The sequence below is a fragment of the Filicampus tigris genome, chromosome 17 (genome assembly GCF_054856515.1).
Source record: "Filicampus tigris isolate MCC_2025a chromosome 17, RoL_Ftig_1.0, whole genome shotgun sequence".
Classification (NCBI taxonomy): Eukaryota; Metazoa; Chordata; class Actinopteri; order Syngnathiformes; family Syngnathidae; genus Filicampus; species Filicampus tigris.
In genome coordinates, this window is record NC_141233.1 from 13,329,039 (window position 1) to 13,349,830 (window position 20,792).

At 42.3% G+C, this 20,792-nt stretch overlaps 3 protein-coding genes across 4 annotated transcripts in view; 1 reads left to right on the plus strand and 2 right to left on the minus strand.

Annotated features, from left to right (window-relative positions):
* Nucleotides 1–8,434, minus strand: part of LOC147133454 (U2 snRNP-associated SURP motif-containing protein) — a 38,419-nt gene extending 29,985 nt beyond the window's left edge. Inside the window, exon 1 of the mRNA XM_086057229.1 lies at nucleotides 8,319–8,434. The gene's annotated coding sequence lies outside the window, so the exon portion shown is untranslated. The remainder of the gene's footprint in view (nucleotides 1–8,318) is intronic.
* Nucleotides 3,315–6,993, plus strand: il13ra2 (interleukin 13 receptor, alpha 2). 2 transcript variants are annotated; one of them, XM_086012696.1, is made up of 9 exons: nucleotides 3,315–3,342; nucleotides 3,503–3,606; nucleotides 3,726–3,877; nucleotides 3,957–4,113; nucleotides 4,190–4,310; nucleotides 5,150–5,334; nucleotides 5,461–5,618; nucleotides 5,929–6,061; nucleotides 6,140–6,993. In XM_086012696.1, exons 2-9 carry the CDS (start codon nucleotides 3,510–3,512, stop codon nucleotides 6,154–6,156), a joined length of 1,020 nt encoding a protein of 339 aa, XP_085868822.1. In that variant the 5' UTR covers nucleotides 3,315–3,342; nucleotides 3,503–3,509; the 3' UTR covers nucleotides 6,157–6,993. The 2 variants fall into 2 exon arrangements, with proteins under 2 accessions (XP_085868822.1, XP_085868823.1); XM_086012697.1 differs by having other exon boundaries at nucleotides 5,461–5,609.
* A 2,505-nt stretch (nucleotides 8,435–10,939) lies between the features above and the next one.
* LOC147133457 (transmembrane protein 47-like) lies at nucleotides 10,940–20,660 on the minus strand. The gene is made up of 3 exons (XM_086013209.1): nucleotides 20,276–20,660; nucleotides 16,008–16,148; nucleotides 10,940–11,692 (listed from the first exon to the last, which is right to left on the minus strand). Exons 1-3 carry the CDS (start codon nucleotides 20,574–20,576, stop codon nucleotides 11,511–11,513), a joined length of 624 nt encoding a protein of 207 aa, XP_085869335.1. The 5' UTR covers nucleotides 20,577–20,660; the 3' UTR covers nucleotides 10,940–11,510.
* Between the last annotated feature and the right edge of the window lie 132 nt (nucleotides 20,661–20,792).

The following is a 20,792-nucleotide window of genomic DNA, read 5'->3' on the forward strand; positions in this document are numbered from 1 at the left end:
TTTTTTTTTTTTTTTTTTTTTTTTTTTTTTTTAAAAGTAGGGTTGCAGAATTCTGGAAACCTTTTCTTGGGACTACATTAGATGGGAATGACATGAATGTGCCAAATTAGGAACATATTATCTGAGACATCTTCACGTGTAAAGTTGGAATACATTTTCAGAAAACCAGAACATGGGATTTTGTTATGACGATTTTCTCACTTGAAACGAGACGTGTGTATTTTTTGCACTGAACAGCAATCTGATGTGCTTGTTCTTCTCTGTTTTTTGGTTTTTGTTTTTTTTGCTCATACCTTGTAGTCCCATTTCTGCTTCCCTTTTTTACGTACGGCATACTGACTAATTTTCATGGAAGAAAGGCACATTTATTACTCATGTTTTTTTTTTGTTTTTTTTTAACTGTCAAAGCTTACATTTATGTTCGAATCATAGCAGCAGTCTGGTTGATCACGAGTGATGGTAGCATTTGAGGTTTTATTAGGCTCATCTGAGTGATTCAAGAGGAAATAAGAAATGAAACCAATACGTAAGCTACCTCAGGCATCACATGACCTTTGACTTGACCACCATATCCACATATCCACTGTTTTGTTTTCATCAATGAGTTTATAATCACACAGCCAATATGCAAATGAAGTGACAGGTCTAAAAAAAAAAAAAAAAAAAAAAAGAGGGCGCTTGAGAGAGGGGAAAAAACTGCATAATTGATGCATACTATTTTAACACTGACTATAACAATCTGTTCTGTACATTCCGTGTGCCAACCCGGTCCATCGTGAATCATATGCTGCTGACGGGTCATATGAATCATACTTTGCATTTGTGAAACGATCATGTGAGCACCTTTGAATGTTTTAATGACATTTCTGGGATTTGAATGAGAGACCTATGACTCAAAACGACCAACACAGACATTAACCCCCTTTTTGCTTTAGGAACACAATGAATTACACACTATTTCAAACTTACAAATAATGATAACAATAACTAAGACAGCGATTTATTATCCTCATTGAAAGGCCCTTTGTGGCCTGTGTGAATTTTCAAGGCGGGGCATTTTTCGATATATTGCATTTATGACACCGAAATAATTCATCACCAGACGTAAATCAATCCAGCCTTTGGGGAAGACAAGACAATTTTGTTTATAGAGCACATTTCATACACAAGGCAATTCAATGTGCTTCACACAACCATAAGCACAACACCTAGAAGCATTTACAAACACACAGCTAAGGAAAGAGAACAAAAGAATCTCACTAAGAATGATTAAAAGAAACGTACATTGGCAACAATTAAACATTTGTACAACAATTCAAAAAATATTGACAGTTAAAAGACCTCCATCAAAGGTATGGGGGGAAAAAAACGAGTTTTTAACCTGGATTTTAAAAACATTCTTACTTCGGGCTGACTTTACTTCTGTTGGCATCTTATTTGAGTTGCGTGCAGCATAACAGCTAAATGTCACGTCACCATGTTTGTTTTAACGTCTAACAGATTCTGCTTCAGCAGGTTTCTTTATTTTTATCGATCTTCTGCACATATAGTCCTCCGCTGCTCGAGGCCCCCCCACACTCCCACCCCTGACTTCACTTTAAAATCCCTAGAGGCTTTGAACACATTGTCAATACAGACTAATTAAAACGTACATCTCTAGTAGGTATTGTAGAAGTTTTTGAGGGAAAAAAAAAAGGATTTGACAAGAAATTATTATTTAAAAAAGAAAAAAAAAAAGTTCATTGGAGCTGCACTATTTTTAAAAAGCATCGCAGGGCTTATTCTTGTTATCATAACACTCCTTAAAACACTGACATTCTTCTTCTGTGAGCATTCCCACTACTCGCAAAAAGTTTGTGATATTTGGCTCCGGGGCCAATTTTCAGGATGAACCTAAGATGCACTTTACAGGTAAAGTTAAAGTCCAACCGTCCCATGTTTCTTGGTACTTTTTGCAACTAGCTCAACGGCAACATTCTCACGTTGTCTCCGTTGTCCACCAATCGACCGATACGTTTCTTTGTTCCATTCAAATAATCGCCTTAGCGTTTCTCTTCGTTATGCCGTTGACTGATTTCGACACCATGAACCCCGAGATGACAATTCATGGCATTTCATGACACGTTCAACGACAACGGTACAACCACCAGTCACCATGACATAAGACACTGCCAAAAAAAACAACTAAAATTATACACAAACACTTTCCCCCTGTATGTTAAAGTAGGTCAAGTGCATGTGAAACTAATAAACGACCGAAGCTCTGTACATATCATCTGTAATAACTTTCCTCCAAGTTTCTTACAAGAAAAAACTCCAAAAGGTGTTCATTATAAATAAATTATTTGCAATTCATTCTCTTGTGTTCTTTCTTTTTTTTTTTCTACATTCTACAAAATGTTTGAATTCAGGGTGGGATTGGAGAACAATCCCAAGGAATGTTTGTTAACATAATGTGGAAAGTTTTTCTTTCAACGGGAGTTTAATATGCGTGATGAATGAAAGTGTTTTTCCATCATGCGAACCGTCCTCTTTATTTTCTATAGTGCGCGTGTCCTCATTTTGCCCGCAAGGAGTCCTTCCCTGTCAGCCAGTACGTATAGTCGCGATTGTGCTCAGGCTAAAACAATAAAAACATGATTTTGACGCCAGCTTGTTGCTAAGAAACTGTGTTGAAGTCAATTCGGGAACTCCATTTTGACAAAAGCAGTGCTTTGCAACCACCTTTTGGCAGCTTCGAGAACTGTCTGGAAGTGTGCTGAGGAGCTTTGTTCAGACCAAAAGCAGTGCTTTTTCACCATATTTTAGCATCTATAGGGAATTATTCAACTTTTTTTGGGGGGGTGGGCTGTTAGTTGCTGATTTTCTTGATTTGCATTACAGCTCGCTCCTTCTCCCCACTGTTCCAAGGTGAGGGGCATTAAATGATACACTATATAAGGTGTGTCAAAAAAAAAAAAAAAAAAAAGTTCCAGGACTGGCAGGACTCTCGCCTTTTTTCACACACGCACCGAATGAAGCAAATGTCGTAGGGATGCCTTTGCAGGAGGAGCCGGTTGATCGTCTGGCCCACAAAGAAGGTGAAAAGGTCATGGTTGGGGTTTGAAATTGGTCTAGAACCAGTTCTGGAATTTTTCTTGCACACCTATTACGATGACTCGAGGGGCACAAGAGTCAGCATGAATGAATGTAATGAAGCAAATTTGCTTTGATAGCACCTAACAACTTGCCTTGTCATGATCTTCTTTTGATTTAGCCCCTCCCCCTGGCTTTTTACTTAGAAGTCGAAAACACTGGCCGGCAGTCATTCACTCACTCGACACGCACTCTTTGAACACTCATGTAAGTATTTCCCCCTGTGGGATTTTCTGCATATATTTTTCTTCAATTCCCCCCCCCCCCCACACATTTGGAATCAATGTTAGTCAACCTTACATTTTGCCTGTCTTTTCCTTTTCATCCGTTTCGTCACGTCAATTGCATTTGTACAACATTTTGACAGTGTCTACATGAAAATGTCGGCGTTTCAACTGCTTTACGGAGATTTACTGATGGTGTTCTCAATAATCTGCATGGGGGGGAAGCAGTGCGGCGCCGTTGTTCAAGGTAGGTCAGAAACATCCTCCTACTTGGAAAGGAATATTATTGTCATGGGTGACTTGTTGTGCAGAAATGTGCAACTTCATTTGAGCTTGCTATTTTGTGCAATGTCTTTTTCCTCGCAGTGGATCCCCCCGAGGAGATTAAAATCATAGATCCCGGTCATCTTGGCCGACTGGAGATCACATGGACTCCCCCAGCGAGATTCATTAATACAAACGAATGTCCTAAGCTTTACCAGTTGGAATACTTCAACGCGTATACGCAGAGCTGGGACGTGAGTATCGCCTCATGCGTGGAACGACTGCTTCAATAACTCAAATGCAAGCGTAGCGACTGAGAATATTTTTCTTCAGGTTATTCAGACGCCTCAGAGGACGTACAGCGCGCAGTTTGATCTGATGAAGGAAATCCGAGTTCGAGTGTACGCCCTGCTGAGTGGCCACTGCACTAATGACACTTGGATCAAGAGTCTGAACTACACGGAAGTGGTGCAGAAGCCACCGAGCGCAGGTCAGTCAGGTGCAGAGAGGGCGCGAGGACTAGTTGCGCTGATATTCAGTAACTTTGCATTGCTCCGTCCCAACAGGTCGTCAGGGTGATGCCGTGAAATATTTTCAGTGCGTGTTTCATAACATGGAGCACTTGATCTGCAAGTGGAGAAAACACCCCAAATCTGTAGCCAACTCAGAGCTACATATGTATTACTGGTGAGTCTCATTTATTCTTCCTGTTGGAGGCAGGGGCGGAGCCAGACTGTGGCTAATGGGCGGGCCTGGAAAAATCAGGGAGGGCCTGAATATTTGAATATTTCTCTCACTTCGCACAATCCTCCTGTCCCGACACATCGTATATTCAAATAAAATGACAAACCCAGTGATATGCACACCCAGGCCCACCCATGGCTCCACCCATGGCTCCGCCCCTGGCTCGGCGATCAAAAATTACACATTAACAACCAGAAGGCTATATATTCTCAGGTGAGATGCTTTCATGCCATAAAGTAGCAGAAAAATCGAGCACGCGGGATTTTTTTTTTGAAGATTTATCAGCCACGCGAAGGTCCCTCATGTCCAAAATTGTATTCCTGTTCTTATACGACTGTGTTAGCCACGCCCCCGCAGGAGAGCCGTATCACCTAACAATATCTTCCTTTGTGTGACTCAACTGGTTTCAACTGATAAGTGAGCAAGGGTGCAAATAGATAGGGAAAGAGGCCTTAGCAAATAGAAAGGTCACGACGATGTAATAGTCTAGCTTCACGTCACTTATCTGGTTTCCGAAGAGGCCTAAATCTAAGTTTGATGGTTTAACTCATTCAGTGCCAAGGACATATTTATACGTTCATGCAACAGAAGTCATGGCATGTACACGCCAAGTACATTTGTGAGCACAGTGCCACGAGATATCAGTACTGTAACTTTTTGTTTGGTGCTGGCTCAAGGAAGGTTGGTTGTAACTTAGCATCGAGTAGTAATCCTCCCTTCCCGTCACTGCCGAAAGTGCTCGACGTCGAACTAACAAAGAACGTTATGTTTCACCTCCGCAGGCACAAAGAACTGGAAAAAACGGAGGAGTGTCCCAAGTACCTCTTTATGAACGGCGTCAGAAGTGGCTGCAGCTTCACTGGAAAATCACTCCCCGATTTTACTGATGTCAATTTCCTTGTAAACGGCTCCTCTCCAGAAGGTCCCCTGAGGCCTACGTATACGTCCCTTCAAATCCAAAACTATGGTATCCACGCGAGCCGCCCCGTTTCCAATGTGCAAGCATGCAACCCTTTGTTTATCCCTCTGCATTCCTGTTTCAACTGTTAGCATCATAATATCGTTTTTTTTTTTCCTTTTTTTTTTAACGCAGTGAAGCCTGACTCTGCAAACGAGCCCATTCTGCTGCCAGGTCAAGACGCCCGTATCAAACTTGTCTGGAGGAAACCGAACGGAAACGTTCCGGGACACTGCCTCGAATGGGAGGTGAAGCGCACCAGAGACGGACCTCAAAGTGAATCTGTGCGTCGGGTAATACGCAAAACTACCCAGAAAAATAGCTCATAGCCTTCAGCCACTCCTGCTTATTTGGAATTAGCTCGTTCGAAAACAGGGAGAACATGACAGCACCGCCTGCAGACAAAATGATTCACAGCAGCGACAGAACTTGCTTTAAGACAAATTTTATTAAGTGTAATGATTTTTTTTTTTTTCATATTAAAATTTAAAGTCTATCTAAAATCCATTTATATTGTCAGCAATACGCTTCCTTGAAATGTATCAATCCGTATTTTTTTTTTTTTTCTTACTCTGATTTGTAAATTCCTCATATCTCCCACAGGAGCAAATTTCCACCATGCACACAAGCATGACTTTGCCTGCTGTGGACGAGAAAGAGTGCTTCAGCGTACGCTCCAGGTTGCACAAATATTGTGCGGGGAGAAGCTTCTGGAGTGAATGGAGTCCCCAAACATGTACAGTATTTGAACAAAACACGACAAAATGTCGTAACTGCGCCATGTGCTAAGACACGGTTCTCGTTCTTTTTCCAGGTGTTCCAGAATTTTGACAAGTGATGACATCGACTTGGAGGTGATATGGACTATCTGCATTACCGCCATGTACCATTTCTAATCAGGGATATCAGAATGTGAAGAATAACATTGCACATGTTATGAGTCTCCAGCACTTGACTGACAACGGTGTCCCACATGGATCCGCAGGGCAGGGGCGGAGTCATGGGCGGGCCTGGGTGTGCAGGCCCGCCCAGATTGACGGACTGTCCACACAGTGGGATTCATGAAAAATATATATAATTTAAATGGTTAGTAAATTATGTGTTTTTATGTGTTATCTTATTGAATATTAAAAATGGCATAATTGCGGTTGTCTAAGGAAGATCCGACCCTTCATGTTATTCAGTTTGTCGTTTTATTTGAATATGCGATGTGTCAGGACAGGAGGATTGTGCTCAGTGAGAGAAATATTCAGTCCCACCCTGATTTTTCCAGGCCCACCCATTAGCTACGTTCTGGCTCCGCCCCTGCCGCATGGGCCCCTTTACTTTCTACTACACGCTGAATCAAACTTTTTTTTTTTCATGTTGTACAGGAATATTTGTCACTTTGACGAACCTTATAATTAAATGAGAGGGAAGATGATTTTTTTTTTTTAAGCCAACACACCAATATATTTATACTTTGCAACGTGTGAATTTTAAGGCTACATGGGGGAAATGATAATTTTATTTAATGTTCCTTTTTTTTTTCTTGGTAAATGCTTTCTGTAAATCTGTCAACTCTGATCATGTCTAATTCCAGCTTGATAAAGAGTTACAGTACAACAAGCAGTTTCCTTGAGGTAAATCTTAACTTAAAAAAAATGAAAATAAAGCTCATTTGGATTACACAGTTTTGCGTGATACTTTCAGCTTGGGAATGAATCCATCTGGATCCCGGATGACCTCAGCTTTTTTGTTGTTTGATCCCTTGTACGAATGATACTGACAAGGTCAGCCAGGCCGCCATCTGCAGGCTTCCCACTAGCAATGCATAATTGCCCATTATACACTTTTGTGTCTGTGTAGGTTACGCTATAATTATTGGAAAATGTCAGGCCTCATCTTTAATTCCGCCCATTTGCACCACTGCTGCTTTTCACCGTGTTGTTTGTCTTTTCTTAATTCATGTTCAGCATGTGGCATGTGAGTGCACAAGGAGACACGCGATAGCGAGGGAGACATGCTTCAAGTTAATGTGTAATTTTGGTGGGGTCACACTTGATATTAGACTGGAGTGGTGGTAATGTATAGCTCAGGCATTGCTATTCACTTCACTTTGCTGCTGAGGACTTCCACCGCTGAGGACCGCGAGACGAGATGCAGCGCTTGCAGGTTTGCCTGCATGATCCCATATCCTTGCTCTTCAACCTGCATTGTATACATATTCCGTTCAACCATCAACCCTTTATTATTTGTCACTAGGATTGTTATTTTTGGGAACTGGAGACAATTCAGTTATGTAACGCCCTGGACTGGTCAGCAGTACATCACACAGCTGTTGTTACGATCAACTATGTGAACCACTACACTAGCAACTTTTTTTTTTTTCCCTCCTCAGATTTCAAGAAGGTTTGTCTCCGTCTCCCAGGTTCAGTAACTGGAATCTGTCCCTGCAGTTTGAAAAGTTGCAGGGCCTAGCTGGTTACTGTCCCCAGGGGCCGGACAGCTCGACTAAATATTTACCAGAGTGGGGCATCTCTGTATTTTCAAGCTGCGCTCATATGCCTGGCCAACAAGTGTCTTTGGTGTCCTCATCAGAATCATTCAGTCAACAAGAAAATGTAGCGGAATAATAAATGGGTAAACATTTGCACACATACCAGGACGTTGCTGAGTGTTTCAAAATAAATGTACTTCATTTTACAGTACAGTTCGTACTCGAATTACGACGTACGTACGCGACCTACGACGTTTCGGCTTTACGACGCCCGCGTTTTGTCCCCAAAACCATAATGACTACATTTACATGCAGTCAATATTCGGGGTAAGTTCAAAATTCCGATTTCTGAAACATTCTGAATATCCCGTTTACGTGAATGACCGTACAGTGTTGCTCCCGTATTTGAATAAGCCACTGTGACGGCCACCCGCGGCGTCGTGGCGCAAATGGACGTAATTTCCGCGTGTTACTTTCAACTGTCAATAAAACACTTAATATTCATGTCACTCACCACAGGAATGAAGCAGCCGGTTTCCTCCTGGCTCCAAAAGTGTGCTTTTGTGCCGCGTCTCTGAACTTGTTTACTTTTGCTTTTGTATTTACGGTGGTTTCGCGCCAAACACCGCGCTTCCGCATACAAGCACTTCCTGGAATACAACGACCAGCATTCCTTGCGGTTGAGCATGCGTGTCTCGATCTCGCCTGCGCGCGCCGGGAGTATCTTTCGCCCTCCTCTCCTTCTTCTCCGTCCACCTCTCAGCAGTAATACTAAGTACAGAATCTTATGTTTTTATTTTAATGTATTTTCGTTTTTTTTTTTTTATACCAAGCATTTTGATGTAAATTTCGACTTTAACAGTGAAATCCGACATACGCGGAAATTCAGGTTACATCGCCAGTGTAGGGACGGAACTCGTTCGTAAATTGAGGACTTCCTTTATACTTTTTTCATGGAGGAACTGTACATGAATTTGGCATGTCCCACACAAGAGCCGATGTAATATAGGGTTAAACGATACAAAAATTATATATTTCTTATATGATAAAACAAGTCTTTTGATTGTGTATATTCTATTTTCATGATCATATTTTTGATTGCTCTTGTGGTTAATTTATTTTTTTAAAACTTGTGAGCTTGACCTTACAACATAACATGGTGTCAAATGGTAAATTTCAACTTTTGGGAGAAGCAGTCTCAATGACACCTTGGTGATATTGACTCAGCTGGCGTTCAGCATTTTCCCCATCTGTATCTTACTTCCGTTGCTAGCACACATGAAGTTATTGTGATTCTTTGCACTATTGAGGAATGCTGTGGTCGCATCCAAAGTACTCACAGCTGTGTGCTGGTAAACCTTAAGGGAGGGAAATGGTGACGAGTTTAGGTCCATGTCGTCAAATCTGAACTCACTCGTACTGGTTGCTCTGCCTCTTTGAGCATTTTAAAACACGTTTGTCTCGGCATGCATTCAAGTAAATTATCCATCCATCCATTATCTGTACCGCTTCTCCTCACAAGGGTCGCGGGGCGTGCTGGAGCCTATCCCAGCTGTCTTTGGGCAGTAGGCGGGGGACACCCTGAACTGGTTGCCAGCCAATCGCAGGGCACACAGAGACAAACATCCGCACTCACAATCACACCTAGGGGCAATTTTAGAGTATCCAATCAACTTACCATGCATGTTTTTGGAATGTGGGAGGAAACCGGAGTGCCCGGAGAAAACCCACGCAGGCACGGGGAGAACATGCAAACTCCACACAGGGAGGCCGGAGCCGGGATCGAACCCACGACCTCTGAACTGTGAGGCGGACGTGCTAACCAGTCGACCACCGTGCCGCCCTCAAGTAAATTATACTTTTAAAAATTATTTTTGTGTGATTTGCTTGATGTGTACTTTGAATTGCATTAAATGTATAATGTAAAATTTTGTGAGTCTGTATTTGATATTACTGTACATGTATGACTGCGTTCTAACTATGTGAAGCACTTTGTCCAGTCCTTAAGAATTTAGACTGGCTTTCAGTCAGCTGTAAAAAAAAAAAAAAAAAAAAAAATGTAGAAAGTATGCGAAGTGTTTTAACAAACATGACGCGCCCCCCTGCCGGAAAACAAATCGCCAGATCAACATATTAAGCCAAGAAATGAACTGTGGCGTAAACCCTCTCACAAGAACAAAGCAATATTACCTTTGACCACACGAGGGTAGAAGAGAGTCAAAAGTAACACAGAGGGAAATTACATCACGAATGAAGGCTGCACCAAGTCAACAACAGCCAGTAGTCGGAAATATGCAGCTGGCTCACTACTATCTAACAAGCGTTCTTTGTCAAGAGGTGTGACTGGATTTGTGACCGTATACTTTAACAATACATCATTTTCCTTGTGTATTAATCTTATTAATACTCATTTAACAATATGTGCGCTCGTATAGTTTGCAGTGGTGTACAATTCCAAGAAATGAGATATGCTCAGGACGTTTAAATGTGCCACTCTTAACCCTTTGTGGTTTTTATGAATATCTGCCCCAGAATTGTATGACACCTCTTCCCATTTGTTTGCCACTCCACCACCTCCACCCAGATCACATTTCAGCTCGCTATTTATAAGAAAGCCACTAAAGAGACGCTTTTCACATTTAACATCACAGGGTCAAATGCAGACATTTGGGACTTTCCCCTTGGTGTTGGTTCATTTTTCATTCCCATACGAACATCAAATAATTCCTATGTGGTCATCCATCCAGATGCCGCAGCTGCTGAAATTGTTTATTTGCAGCGGTTCTCCAAGCAGCTGTTGCAGTTTAAAACTTTGAGGGGTGACAACTTCACACCAGTCTCTCAGCATGTCGGTGCCTTCTGTTTCACACTTAGGTGCAAACTGTGAACATAATTGCAGCAAATGGAGCAAGTATGCAAACGAACAATCCCCCCCCCCCCAAAAAAAAATAAATTTATTATTGTAATGACACGCCAACCTGCTGAAATATCCCCATGTGGAATGTGAGCCCTTGATGACGAGCACGTTAAGTCCACATAAGGGGGCACCCCTGATGCTTTTTTTACTCATGGGTCAAAGGTTGACATGTTTAAACCTCTTGCTGGCAGGACACACCAACAACTTACACTCATCACTCCCAAAAACGACACATTTTATTCAGGAAAGTCCTTCATGTACAAACAGTTTTTTTTTTTTTTTTTTTTACACATTTACATTTTCATTGGAGACAAACAAACTATAAATACAGTGGCTGCGGCATATATAAAAGCCGAGCCTTGTGATATGAGAAGACACTCTATGATATGTTTCAGGCAGAATGCAGGGAAAGCGGTGCCGTGAATACATTGACAAGCTCCTCATTGTAATGCTAGAAATGAATAGGCCAAAATAAAAGGCCAAAACATGGCGATGCACCGTTGCCTTTAAATGTTCAGACCCGACTGTCCATTTTGTCCAACAATGGACATCCAGGTCACCATGCAGTGGAAATGTCCAGCAACCAGTGGCCCTCCAGAAAGGTCGCCACCTCACCCCCATGCCGGCCAGGCTGAGGGACACGCTGTGAGCAAAAGGTGCGGGGGGGGTGATAGTAAAGTGAGGGGGATCTATTCAAACAGACCTGTCCTACTTTAGGTCTTCACAACCTGACTAAAAATAACCAAGAGGGCCAAGGGTGGAAGGGGGGAGGGGGGGGGGGGGTGGCTGTCAGTACATAGCATCCTCGTATATGTCCGTCCGCAGGCAGAAGAGGACTCCGCCGCCCAGCATGAAGATGGTGGCGCCCCAGCCGAGGCCGTAGCCCCAGTTGAATTCGTGATACGTCTGCAGAACCGTCCCGTCGATAAATTTGATCGGGTACAGGACCAGAGCGCAGGCCTGCAGCACGACTGGTGGGGAAAGACAAACACAAACTCGATTTTGTTGTTCTCACAAAATACGGGGCGGGAGGTCCTCACTTTACAGGTCTGTTGCTATGGTGATAACATAATCTGCAAGCGAACGTATGTCAGAATTTACAGTTGTTGATCACTGAAAATAAAGTCAACAACAACTTAAATGTGAAATAATCACTGCCTATACAGGTAAGGTGTATTTCACTTTTTGGTACAATATGTTTGTATTTCCTCTTTAAGAACTACAAACGACAACAATAATAAACATATTCTTTAATGAATACATAGTTTCAATCGAAATTGAGCATTATTATTTTTGTAAGGTTTTTTTTTTTTTGATAGCTTCAGTATTGGAAAGGGTAGTTGAGCAGCGATGTGTCTACCTTCAAAGCAGCATATGTGTTTTGGGGGAAATCCTTGTGAAGTAATGTAAAGGCCTTGACCAAAACGACGTTCGCCAACAGACGTACCCCCGTGTGGCGTCCGGCCGGCTTTCGGCACGTCACGCTGGCGAAACACACCGCAACGACAGACAGCGACGCTGACCATGAAAGTACCTTCTGCGCATGCGTAAGATGTAATACCCTTCCATACCATCGGCGGCGGTAGTCACTATTTCTCATTGTTAGAAAAAATCCAACCGAAAAGCTGTTGGCCGGGGGCGGATTATAACAACGTAAACAATGCATTCGGCTCTATTCTTCGCTCACGATTAACTCCCACGCGAAGTAAACCCATCACGTTCTTGACACGGTATTGTGAAATACTTACATTGTCAACCCTCGCTCTTGTTCTTGTAAGACGATTAAGGCACACTGCTCACTGTTTATCCGCATTTGGCACTTCCCGTTGGCGCTCCGAGCGCTGATTTGCTAGCTGACAGCCAATCGGAGTGACCAAATGTCACGGCTGGCGACGCCGATTCAACATGCGTAAACGCCCCCCGGACGCTTAGAGACGGGTTACGACACTGCGACGGTGGCCACTACACCAATCAGACGGGGCTTAAAGACGGCACGACGCTTCACGACCTCCGACGTCGGTTTGGTGTATCAGGGCCTTAAGAGCAGAAAGATTCTTTTCAAAGAATGTTGTTGCTGTAAAAGAAAGAAAAAGAACAGTGACGCACTGTGGGGAAAAGGAATGATACTTTTTTTTTTTCTCTAGTAAGAAGAATGTTACTGAACACTGTGAAGGGAGGAAAAGACACTGAGGCAGTTTCATTTTCCCGTGACAAAGCTGCTGTCTTTATGTAAGATGAAAATGTGTAAAAATCTCATTGGCATCAATAGGAGACTATAATGGTGATGCATACCTGTCGACTTGTACGTTTCCCCCGTATGTTATACGATTTTTGATCATTTCAAATTGCGTGCGCCGTATAACAATTTTTGTACGGGGGGAAAAAAAAAAATTAAAAACTCGTTTTTTGTTAGACCGATCTCGCCTTGACCATTTCGGCTCTAATCCGGAGCGTCCGTTAGCGATTCCGACTGCAAACTTCGGCCAACTTTCACGAGCAAAGTACCCCCCGCTGAGCGATAAATATTAATTAATTAATTAAAAACAGATACTGTGGAAGATTATATACAGAACTATACGGGCACAGATTCGGCACAGCCCGGGGTTGACAGGTATGGTTATGATGACAGAAATGATACAAACAGTGAAATTGTTCTTTTGTGACTAACAGAAATGGCAACGAGAAAATAATGTCCTCTCCTCCAAATTTTCCCTTGACTTTTTTTTGCATAATCCGGCAGACAACCAAACCAAGGCACGATGGGTGATCCAAACAAAACACTCGCGCGTGTGTGTGTGCTTGGTGGAAGCTAGAGAAAAAAAAACAAAACAAACTTTGCATAGCTTTGCATGGCACGACCCCGCATCAATGTCAGTGGAAAGTCAAGACTCTTGACCCGGACATAAAAGGAAAACGACTTGGATGCTTTTATCGCCGTGAGTCATTTTCCTTGAGCTAACTCTTTGCGGCTTGGGAGGATTCGAGCCTGACTTCTCGTCCGCCTTTTCCTTCCTCCCGGTAGGAGAGGCGGCGGCCCAAAAGAATGCAGCCGCGTTGATGGAGCCCAGACTGAGCTGAGGTCATATTTCTGGACAGAAAATAAATAGCGCGGCGTTGCCAAGGGGCATTTAACGGGGCCCAGTATGCGCCGTCTTGTGCGCCGTACGCATGTAAAGGTGGCCTTATTCTCTCTCGCCAGGCTCTCAGAGCAATTACGCGCACAGGAAAGGATAACAGCGGCTTTGCATGCTTTTCAGCAAATGGCTAGCAGGCAGCGGCAGAGCCATTAAGTCGACTGCGCACACTGGCCCTTTATGCGTCATGTTTTCACAGAGGAACAACGGCAACGTTCGCTGACGGCCAGCCGAAAACTTACATTCATCACGATTCATCGGAATGAACTTAAAATGTTGACCTTGAATTTGTTCAACTTTGGAAAGAAAATGAGTCGAGGTGAGCAACTGTCAACATCATGAAAAGCTTTTCGAATTCTGGTTGATTTTGGGGGTTTTGGGAAGAATTTGTGGGGGAATCTCAATTGATTGGCCTTAAGATACGAGTGAGCTGACTTAAAGGTTTTTCAAGATTACAGTCGTCGCAGGAGTGAGTATTTGAACACAGGCGGTGGAGCAACACAGGACGACAGGCAGTATGTGACACTATATTAATACTGACGGGCTTATATTCTTTATCCTTTCCAAATAATGATTAATATGACTGAATTTTGTGAAGTCATTTGTGAAACAGCTTTTTGTCGCTCTCGTCTGCATTATACTGCCCCCGTGTGGCCAAGGCGCACACACCAGACGGAATAGCACAATATCCATTGAATTGAAGTAAAACCTGGCGAAAAGTGATGAGTTCTTCTCAATCTGTTCAACGTTGCCATTAGTGTTTATTTTTAGACACCACAATATTATAGAACACTTCTCATTAAAAAAAACACAATTCAAACTTTTTTTTTTTTTTTTTGGGTGGGGGAGGCTGGAACACATTAATGGCATTTCAATGTGAATTAGATGATTTGAGTTGCAAGTGTTCTGAGTTACGAGCATGGTCACGTAACGTGTATCAAGACTTGAACATCTAAAGAAATTTGCTATTTATTATTCGGATACATTTTATTAAGAAAAAAAAATGGCTCTATTAATCCTGCAAGACCGTTTATACAAACCTTTTGAAATAGTTGCAAAAAACTTTTTCGTCTTAATTATATGCGTAAAGGATGGACACTCCCCCACTGGTGTCCACATTCCCCCTCCCTCAAGTATGCAAGTGATGCTTTTTTTTTTTTTCTCCCCCTCCGCCACTTTTCGTTATTGGTCCCGCTGCAAATTCTGCGGCTGCTTTTTCTTGGCCGGCGGGCCAAGCGGGCCTGTGGGCCGCTCACCGCAGAAGAAATGAGCTCAAGCGACGCACCACTGCTTCTCTCCTTCGGCAGCCTTTATTTCATACGAGCTCTGGAACAAATAAAAGCTTGTCTGCCTGGAAAGGCTTGTGGTTGGGGCTGAGGGCGGACTTGCCGCCTTCCTGTTTCTTTTTTGGTGATGTGTTTGCGACCATTGGCGGGCCGTCGTTTGGTACCTGGACCTTCAATTGGGGCTTACCATTCTTAATCCATCTTTTAATAGCACTATTGTGTTGCAATCAAGGTGATAAGCTTGGGGGTTTTCAATATAGTTCTTTTTTTTTTTTTTTTTTTTTGACATTTGCTTTTTTTAATCAGTTTTAATTCATTTTTAAAGCCGGTTTGTTAATTTTCATTTTTTTCAAAAATGTTTCATTCATTTGCTTTAGTAATAGTTTTTCATCAAATTGAGTATATGGTGTTTTATAAAGTTGGTGACCTTTTTTTTTTTTTTTTTTTTAAAGCACGCCTGTTTGTATTTCATTTCGATAACGAAAATGTTTTTTAGCATTAGTTTTAGTTATTTCATTACTTTTTATATTATAAATGGTAGAAAACATCAAATGCAGTATAACAGCAATCAATGGTGACTGATATCTGATTGGACATAAAAGAAAAGATAATAATAAAAAGAAAAAAAAAAATCGAACAGATGTACACGTACTGGAAGCACTGCAGCCAAAATAAATGCTATAAAATGAAATAAAATGAAAGCAATAGAGATGGGTATTCCGTAAGTAAGTCGGTCACTGACGCACGCCCGGTTTGCTGACGATTGACAAATAGCGGGACACTTTTTCAAAAAAGACGGACAGAAGTGGATTTTCGTCCACTTGAGATCGCGATACATATTCAGCACAAGCTGAAAGAAGACTGACCTGCAGTGAAGAGGAAGATGGCCACAGTGCGGTAGTGCTTCCTCTGCGTCCCGCGGCACAGGGAAATCAGGCCCACCAAAAAGGCCACCAGGGTTGCGGCGGCGCCGCCCACGAGCAGCACAAGGGTGGCGATCTGCCAGTCTGCGGGAGGGAACACGTGCGATCATCTTAGAACTTCATCCGAGCAAAATTTCAAAGGAGCGACAAGGCAGTCATTGTTACGTAAAAATCAAAGGTGTCATGGAGATGACTTTGGGCCCGGGTTGAAGAAAAACCTTGTGATCATTTCTTTGGCATTTGAAATGTAAAAATAAACATTATACTCCTTGTGGTTTGTGGTTGCTGACTAGGATTCCGTTTTGACTCTGTAACTTTGTTTATAAGAGGACAAGTCGAAAACAATCCAGTCCAGAGTGCTGCTTGACTTTCAGTTTGTTCTCATTTCGCAACTCTCTTTATTCTTTCGTCTTCAATTTTTCAGGCTCAAACTGTCCTCTGCCAGTGGGGTCACAGGAAGCGAGCTGGAGATGACTTTGGGCGAAACACGGCATTCTGATTGATATTGTGTTTGTGGAATATAAATCAAGCAGCAAAATGCACTCCTTTTTAGCCATCTCTGGGGGCGGCCATTTTGTTTTCTGTCGACTGAAAATGACATCGCAACTGCTCACAACGACCAATCACGGCTGACCTGTTTTCTGAATCTGAGCCGTGATTGGTCGTTGTGAGCAGTTGCGATGTCATTTTCAGTCGACAGAAGTGACAATATGGCCGCCCCCAGAGATGGCTAAAAACAAGTGGATTAACTCTTATTCCACAAACGCAATATTTATCAGAATACCCTGTTTCAACTAGTGGGCTTGCATAGAAAATAGTCTTGAAAAAAAAATGTTTGCGTTGACTTCCTCTTTAAAAAAAATACTACATGCGAAGTGGTCCTTGAAAAAAGTAATCGCATATTAAATCGCGATCACACTATTAAGGGAAAAGTAATCGCAATTAGATTCTTTTTCAACATCGTTCAGTCCTACTTTTGTCCCTACGGTGTTCTTCTCTGACTTTCACCATGAGCATTCTAGTCAAGCACATACACCAAAAATGATATTCCTTCCCTCGCTTAGCTGCTTCGTTGTGTCTCCCATCCTTGAAATCCCACCTGTCAGCGTCAGGAGACAGTAGACAGGCTTGAGCTCAAAAGAATAATTTGCATCGGATGAGGCGAACAATCGGTGAGCGAGCGCCGTTTGTCATCAGGGAGAGAGAAAGGAACGTTTCCCCGCGCGATAACAGCTCAATGGCATTTGAATAAGAAGCACGCGAGGCGAAGGCTTATGGCTTCCAGCTTTACCACATCATGTGGTTAGAATTTTGATCAGACGCCTCACACCAGCGTCACACATTTTTAAGGTCACAACATTTCATCGTCATTCCCGCGCTTCTCGCTATTTGCGTGCAGGGCCGAGTGCCGTGATGAAATGAAATGTCGGGGTTCGGTGTTAAGACTGCGCTTGGCACCTCTGCTTATGATGCCTTTTGGCAAAGTGGCCCGGCCTTTAACCCCGAGCCAGCCCTCCACTGTTGCTTTAATGGGATCTGCAAACACTCAAAAGCGACAAACCCACCTCCCCGTTCGGCCCCGCACATTCCACAACACAGAGCTCGGGCCAAAGCCTTGTTTCCGCTACATTCTTTGTGGCATGCGTGCGTATGTGCAAGTACAACAGTGAACATCTTAAACTGTACACCCAACATGTGTACGACTCATTTGAAGAAGCACCCTTTTCATGCTTTTACACAAATAACATATGTAAGCAATAACGCCGCGTACAACGACAGTGGAACTGTCAAATGACAGTGTCGCTAGTTGCACAATGCGTCCAAATTTGATCACGGCAAAAGGTCGCGCAAATCGTTAGCCTATGGGTCATTCCTTGTAAAATCAACCAAAAATCATTCCTTTGAAAATACAAGGAAAACACCAGAAAACAAAATGGTTTTAAAGAGGAAATCAACCCTAACATATTTTTATGTTGCATTTCTCAGTCCTGGCTGCCTGAGTGCACAACAAGGGGGTGAGAGTGTAAACACAGCAGCCACGTGATTACAACTTGGTGGGTCCACGTGTCCGTCGAATCCTACTGAAAGCCTTCGTTGTTAACTGTGTGTGTGTGTGTGTGTGTCATTGAGTTAAAAGGGCTCCTCGGAAAGTAATGGATCGACCCCCTTACCAGCCCACCCGCCTTCATTACTACATGAAAACACATTTAATCTCAACAAAAATGCTTTAAAAACAATAGGGGCTGACTCATATGACTGGTGACTACCTTGCTGGCTGCAACTTTATCAGCATGGGCTCTATTCAAACTCATATCCTGCCTGCTCATGAATCAGCCTGCATGTTTGTCAAACAGCTCACTGCTACTGTGTGTGAAGGACTCACGTCAATGGAACAACAAAGCAAACATTTGATGAATGATGTGATGATGAGGGTCTGAGATGTCTGTGTAGGTCAGATTAGGAACTCAACTACACTCAGGATTAACAGTTTATCGCAACATGAACATAAAGAATTTTAATTTAAAAAATACATTATATATATATATATATATATATATATATATATATATATATATATATATATATAATTTTTTGGCGACTGTAATGACAAATGTTAATCCCGCTTGATTTCAATTGAGCACAAATGCAAATCTGATTTCAAATGAATGAATGAATGAGATCATGCATCCGTCCATTTTTTTTTTTTTTAACCACATGTCCTCATTGTGACTTTGCAGCTGACTTTAAGTAAGAGGCAGGGTACATCCTGGACCAGCCAACAGCCAATCCCAGGGCACATATGGCTGAACAAACATTGGACACTTCACATTCACACCTATATGGACAATCTGGAGTCATTGAGCTTCATGTTTTTTGAAATATGGGAGGAAGCTGGAGTTGAATGAGTTAGTAACAATTACAAATACTGTAATATGTTATACAGTATCTCAGAACTGATCACTTATCATACACTAAATGACACAAGGGGTGATGGATGTACAGCATATGTATGCATGTACATTTGAGTAAACAGAAGAACAATTGGGTATATATATGTGAAGGGACCATGTATAAATATACGAACTGTATTGTGTAAGTGTTTATTTGTGATATATGGGTCTACTGGATGTGGAGAATGTGCCTATATAATATGTACAGTATTTGTTTTTGGCTTTTTTCCTCGATAGGATTTGGATGTGTTTTTATAGGACGGATGGATTTTTTGTTTACATAATTCAGATGTCCAATTATGGTGAAGAATTCCAATGGTAGGCTACGTCATCAGCTCTTTGTTTGAATTAAACAAGCAATATATGATGAAAACTGCACTTTGCAATCATTCACATTCCCCCAAAAAAAAAAAATAAGTTCACAGTTTGGCTTTAAAAGAAAGTCAGTGCCAGAGATAACACTGGTCAACAACTTTGCACGATTGTTTTTTTTTCAGAGATGAAAGTAAACTTTTCACGATTTTGAATCTGCCCTCATTTTTTCTGTGTCAAGTTTTCATAACAACAGTAATATTATAATAAAAGAATAGGTACTATAGTAATATATTTAGTAACACAGTATTTTTAAATTAAGGGTTCAGCAACTGGTGGATTTTTTTCCCTGCAGCACCCAAGATACACATTACAACGCATGGTAAAATCCGTATTGCGCAAGCTTGTATAGGTCAAACAAAAAAAACAAAAACAACCAAAAAAGAAAATATCTTAAATAAATGCTTTGCCAAATCAATGAGGCGAATCGAGCGTGCACTTGATTCGCTGTAGCGACCCCTGAGGGGATAAGCCGAAGGGATAACAACAACAACCTTATGTGCTAGGAAAAAAAGCCAAGAAATGCGTTAAATCTATATTCAGGATCACGTACAGCCAACTCTGATTACAATTTGCTGCTGACCAGTGTAATGTAAAGTACAGCACTTCAGTCCATTATTAGTAATCATGACATCATATTGATAGTTATAGATAATTAGTGAAGCTGTGATGCATGAACGACGTTATTTGATGTTTGGGGTGTTATTGACATAATTCCATTCATTCTTCAAAGCATTACAATTTAATTTAATTTTAAAATCTTGAAAAATAATGTGATTTTTGTTTTGCTTGAAGAATTCAACAGCCTACGAACAAACTTTTCCCCGTCGTAGCCAAACGCAAAGAGCATCCCATCGGATTTGAAGACACAGGAAAAAAGCTTCTGACCAGAAGTGAGAGTGGAGAAGCAGCTCCACGAAGCCTCCTCGTCTGGCTGCCTCGCCTCGGACTGGGAGCAAGACTCCCACAGGGAAAGCGAGAAGTGGTCGGCCGTCACCCAGGCCGGACTGAGCAGCGCCACCAAGTCCAAGCAGAGCGCCAGGAAGACGCACAGCAGCGCGATCAGCTTGAAGGGCCGCAGCACGTACACGTCGTTCACCGACATGGTCCTCGCCGTGGGGCCGTCGCCGTGGAAAGAACCCGAGGAGGAGGAGGATGTGGAGTGTGCGTGTGCGCCGTCTGCCACCATAACACGCACTAACTCACTAACGCACACCAACACACGCCCGCTGCATTTGTGCGCTTCCCGCTTGGAAACTTTCGACCGGACACATCCGGTAAGCCTTCACATTAAAAGTGAAAATTTCCAGCAAATGTGTCTTGAGCGTTCATCCATGTCAGCGACGTACAGTGACAGACACAACAATAATTATTAGTTCCACTAGATGCTGGAAGGCACAATTAC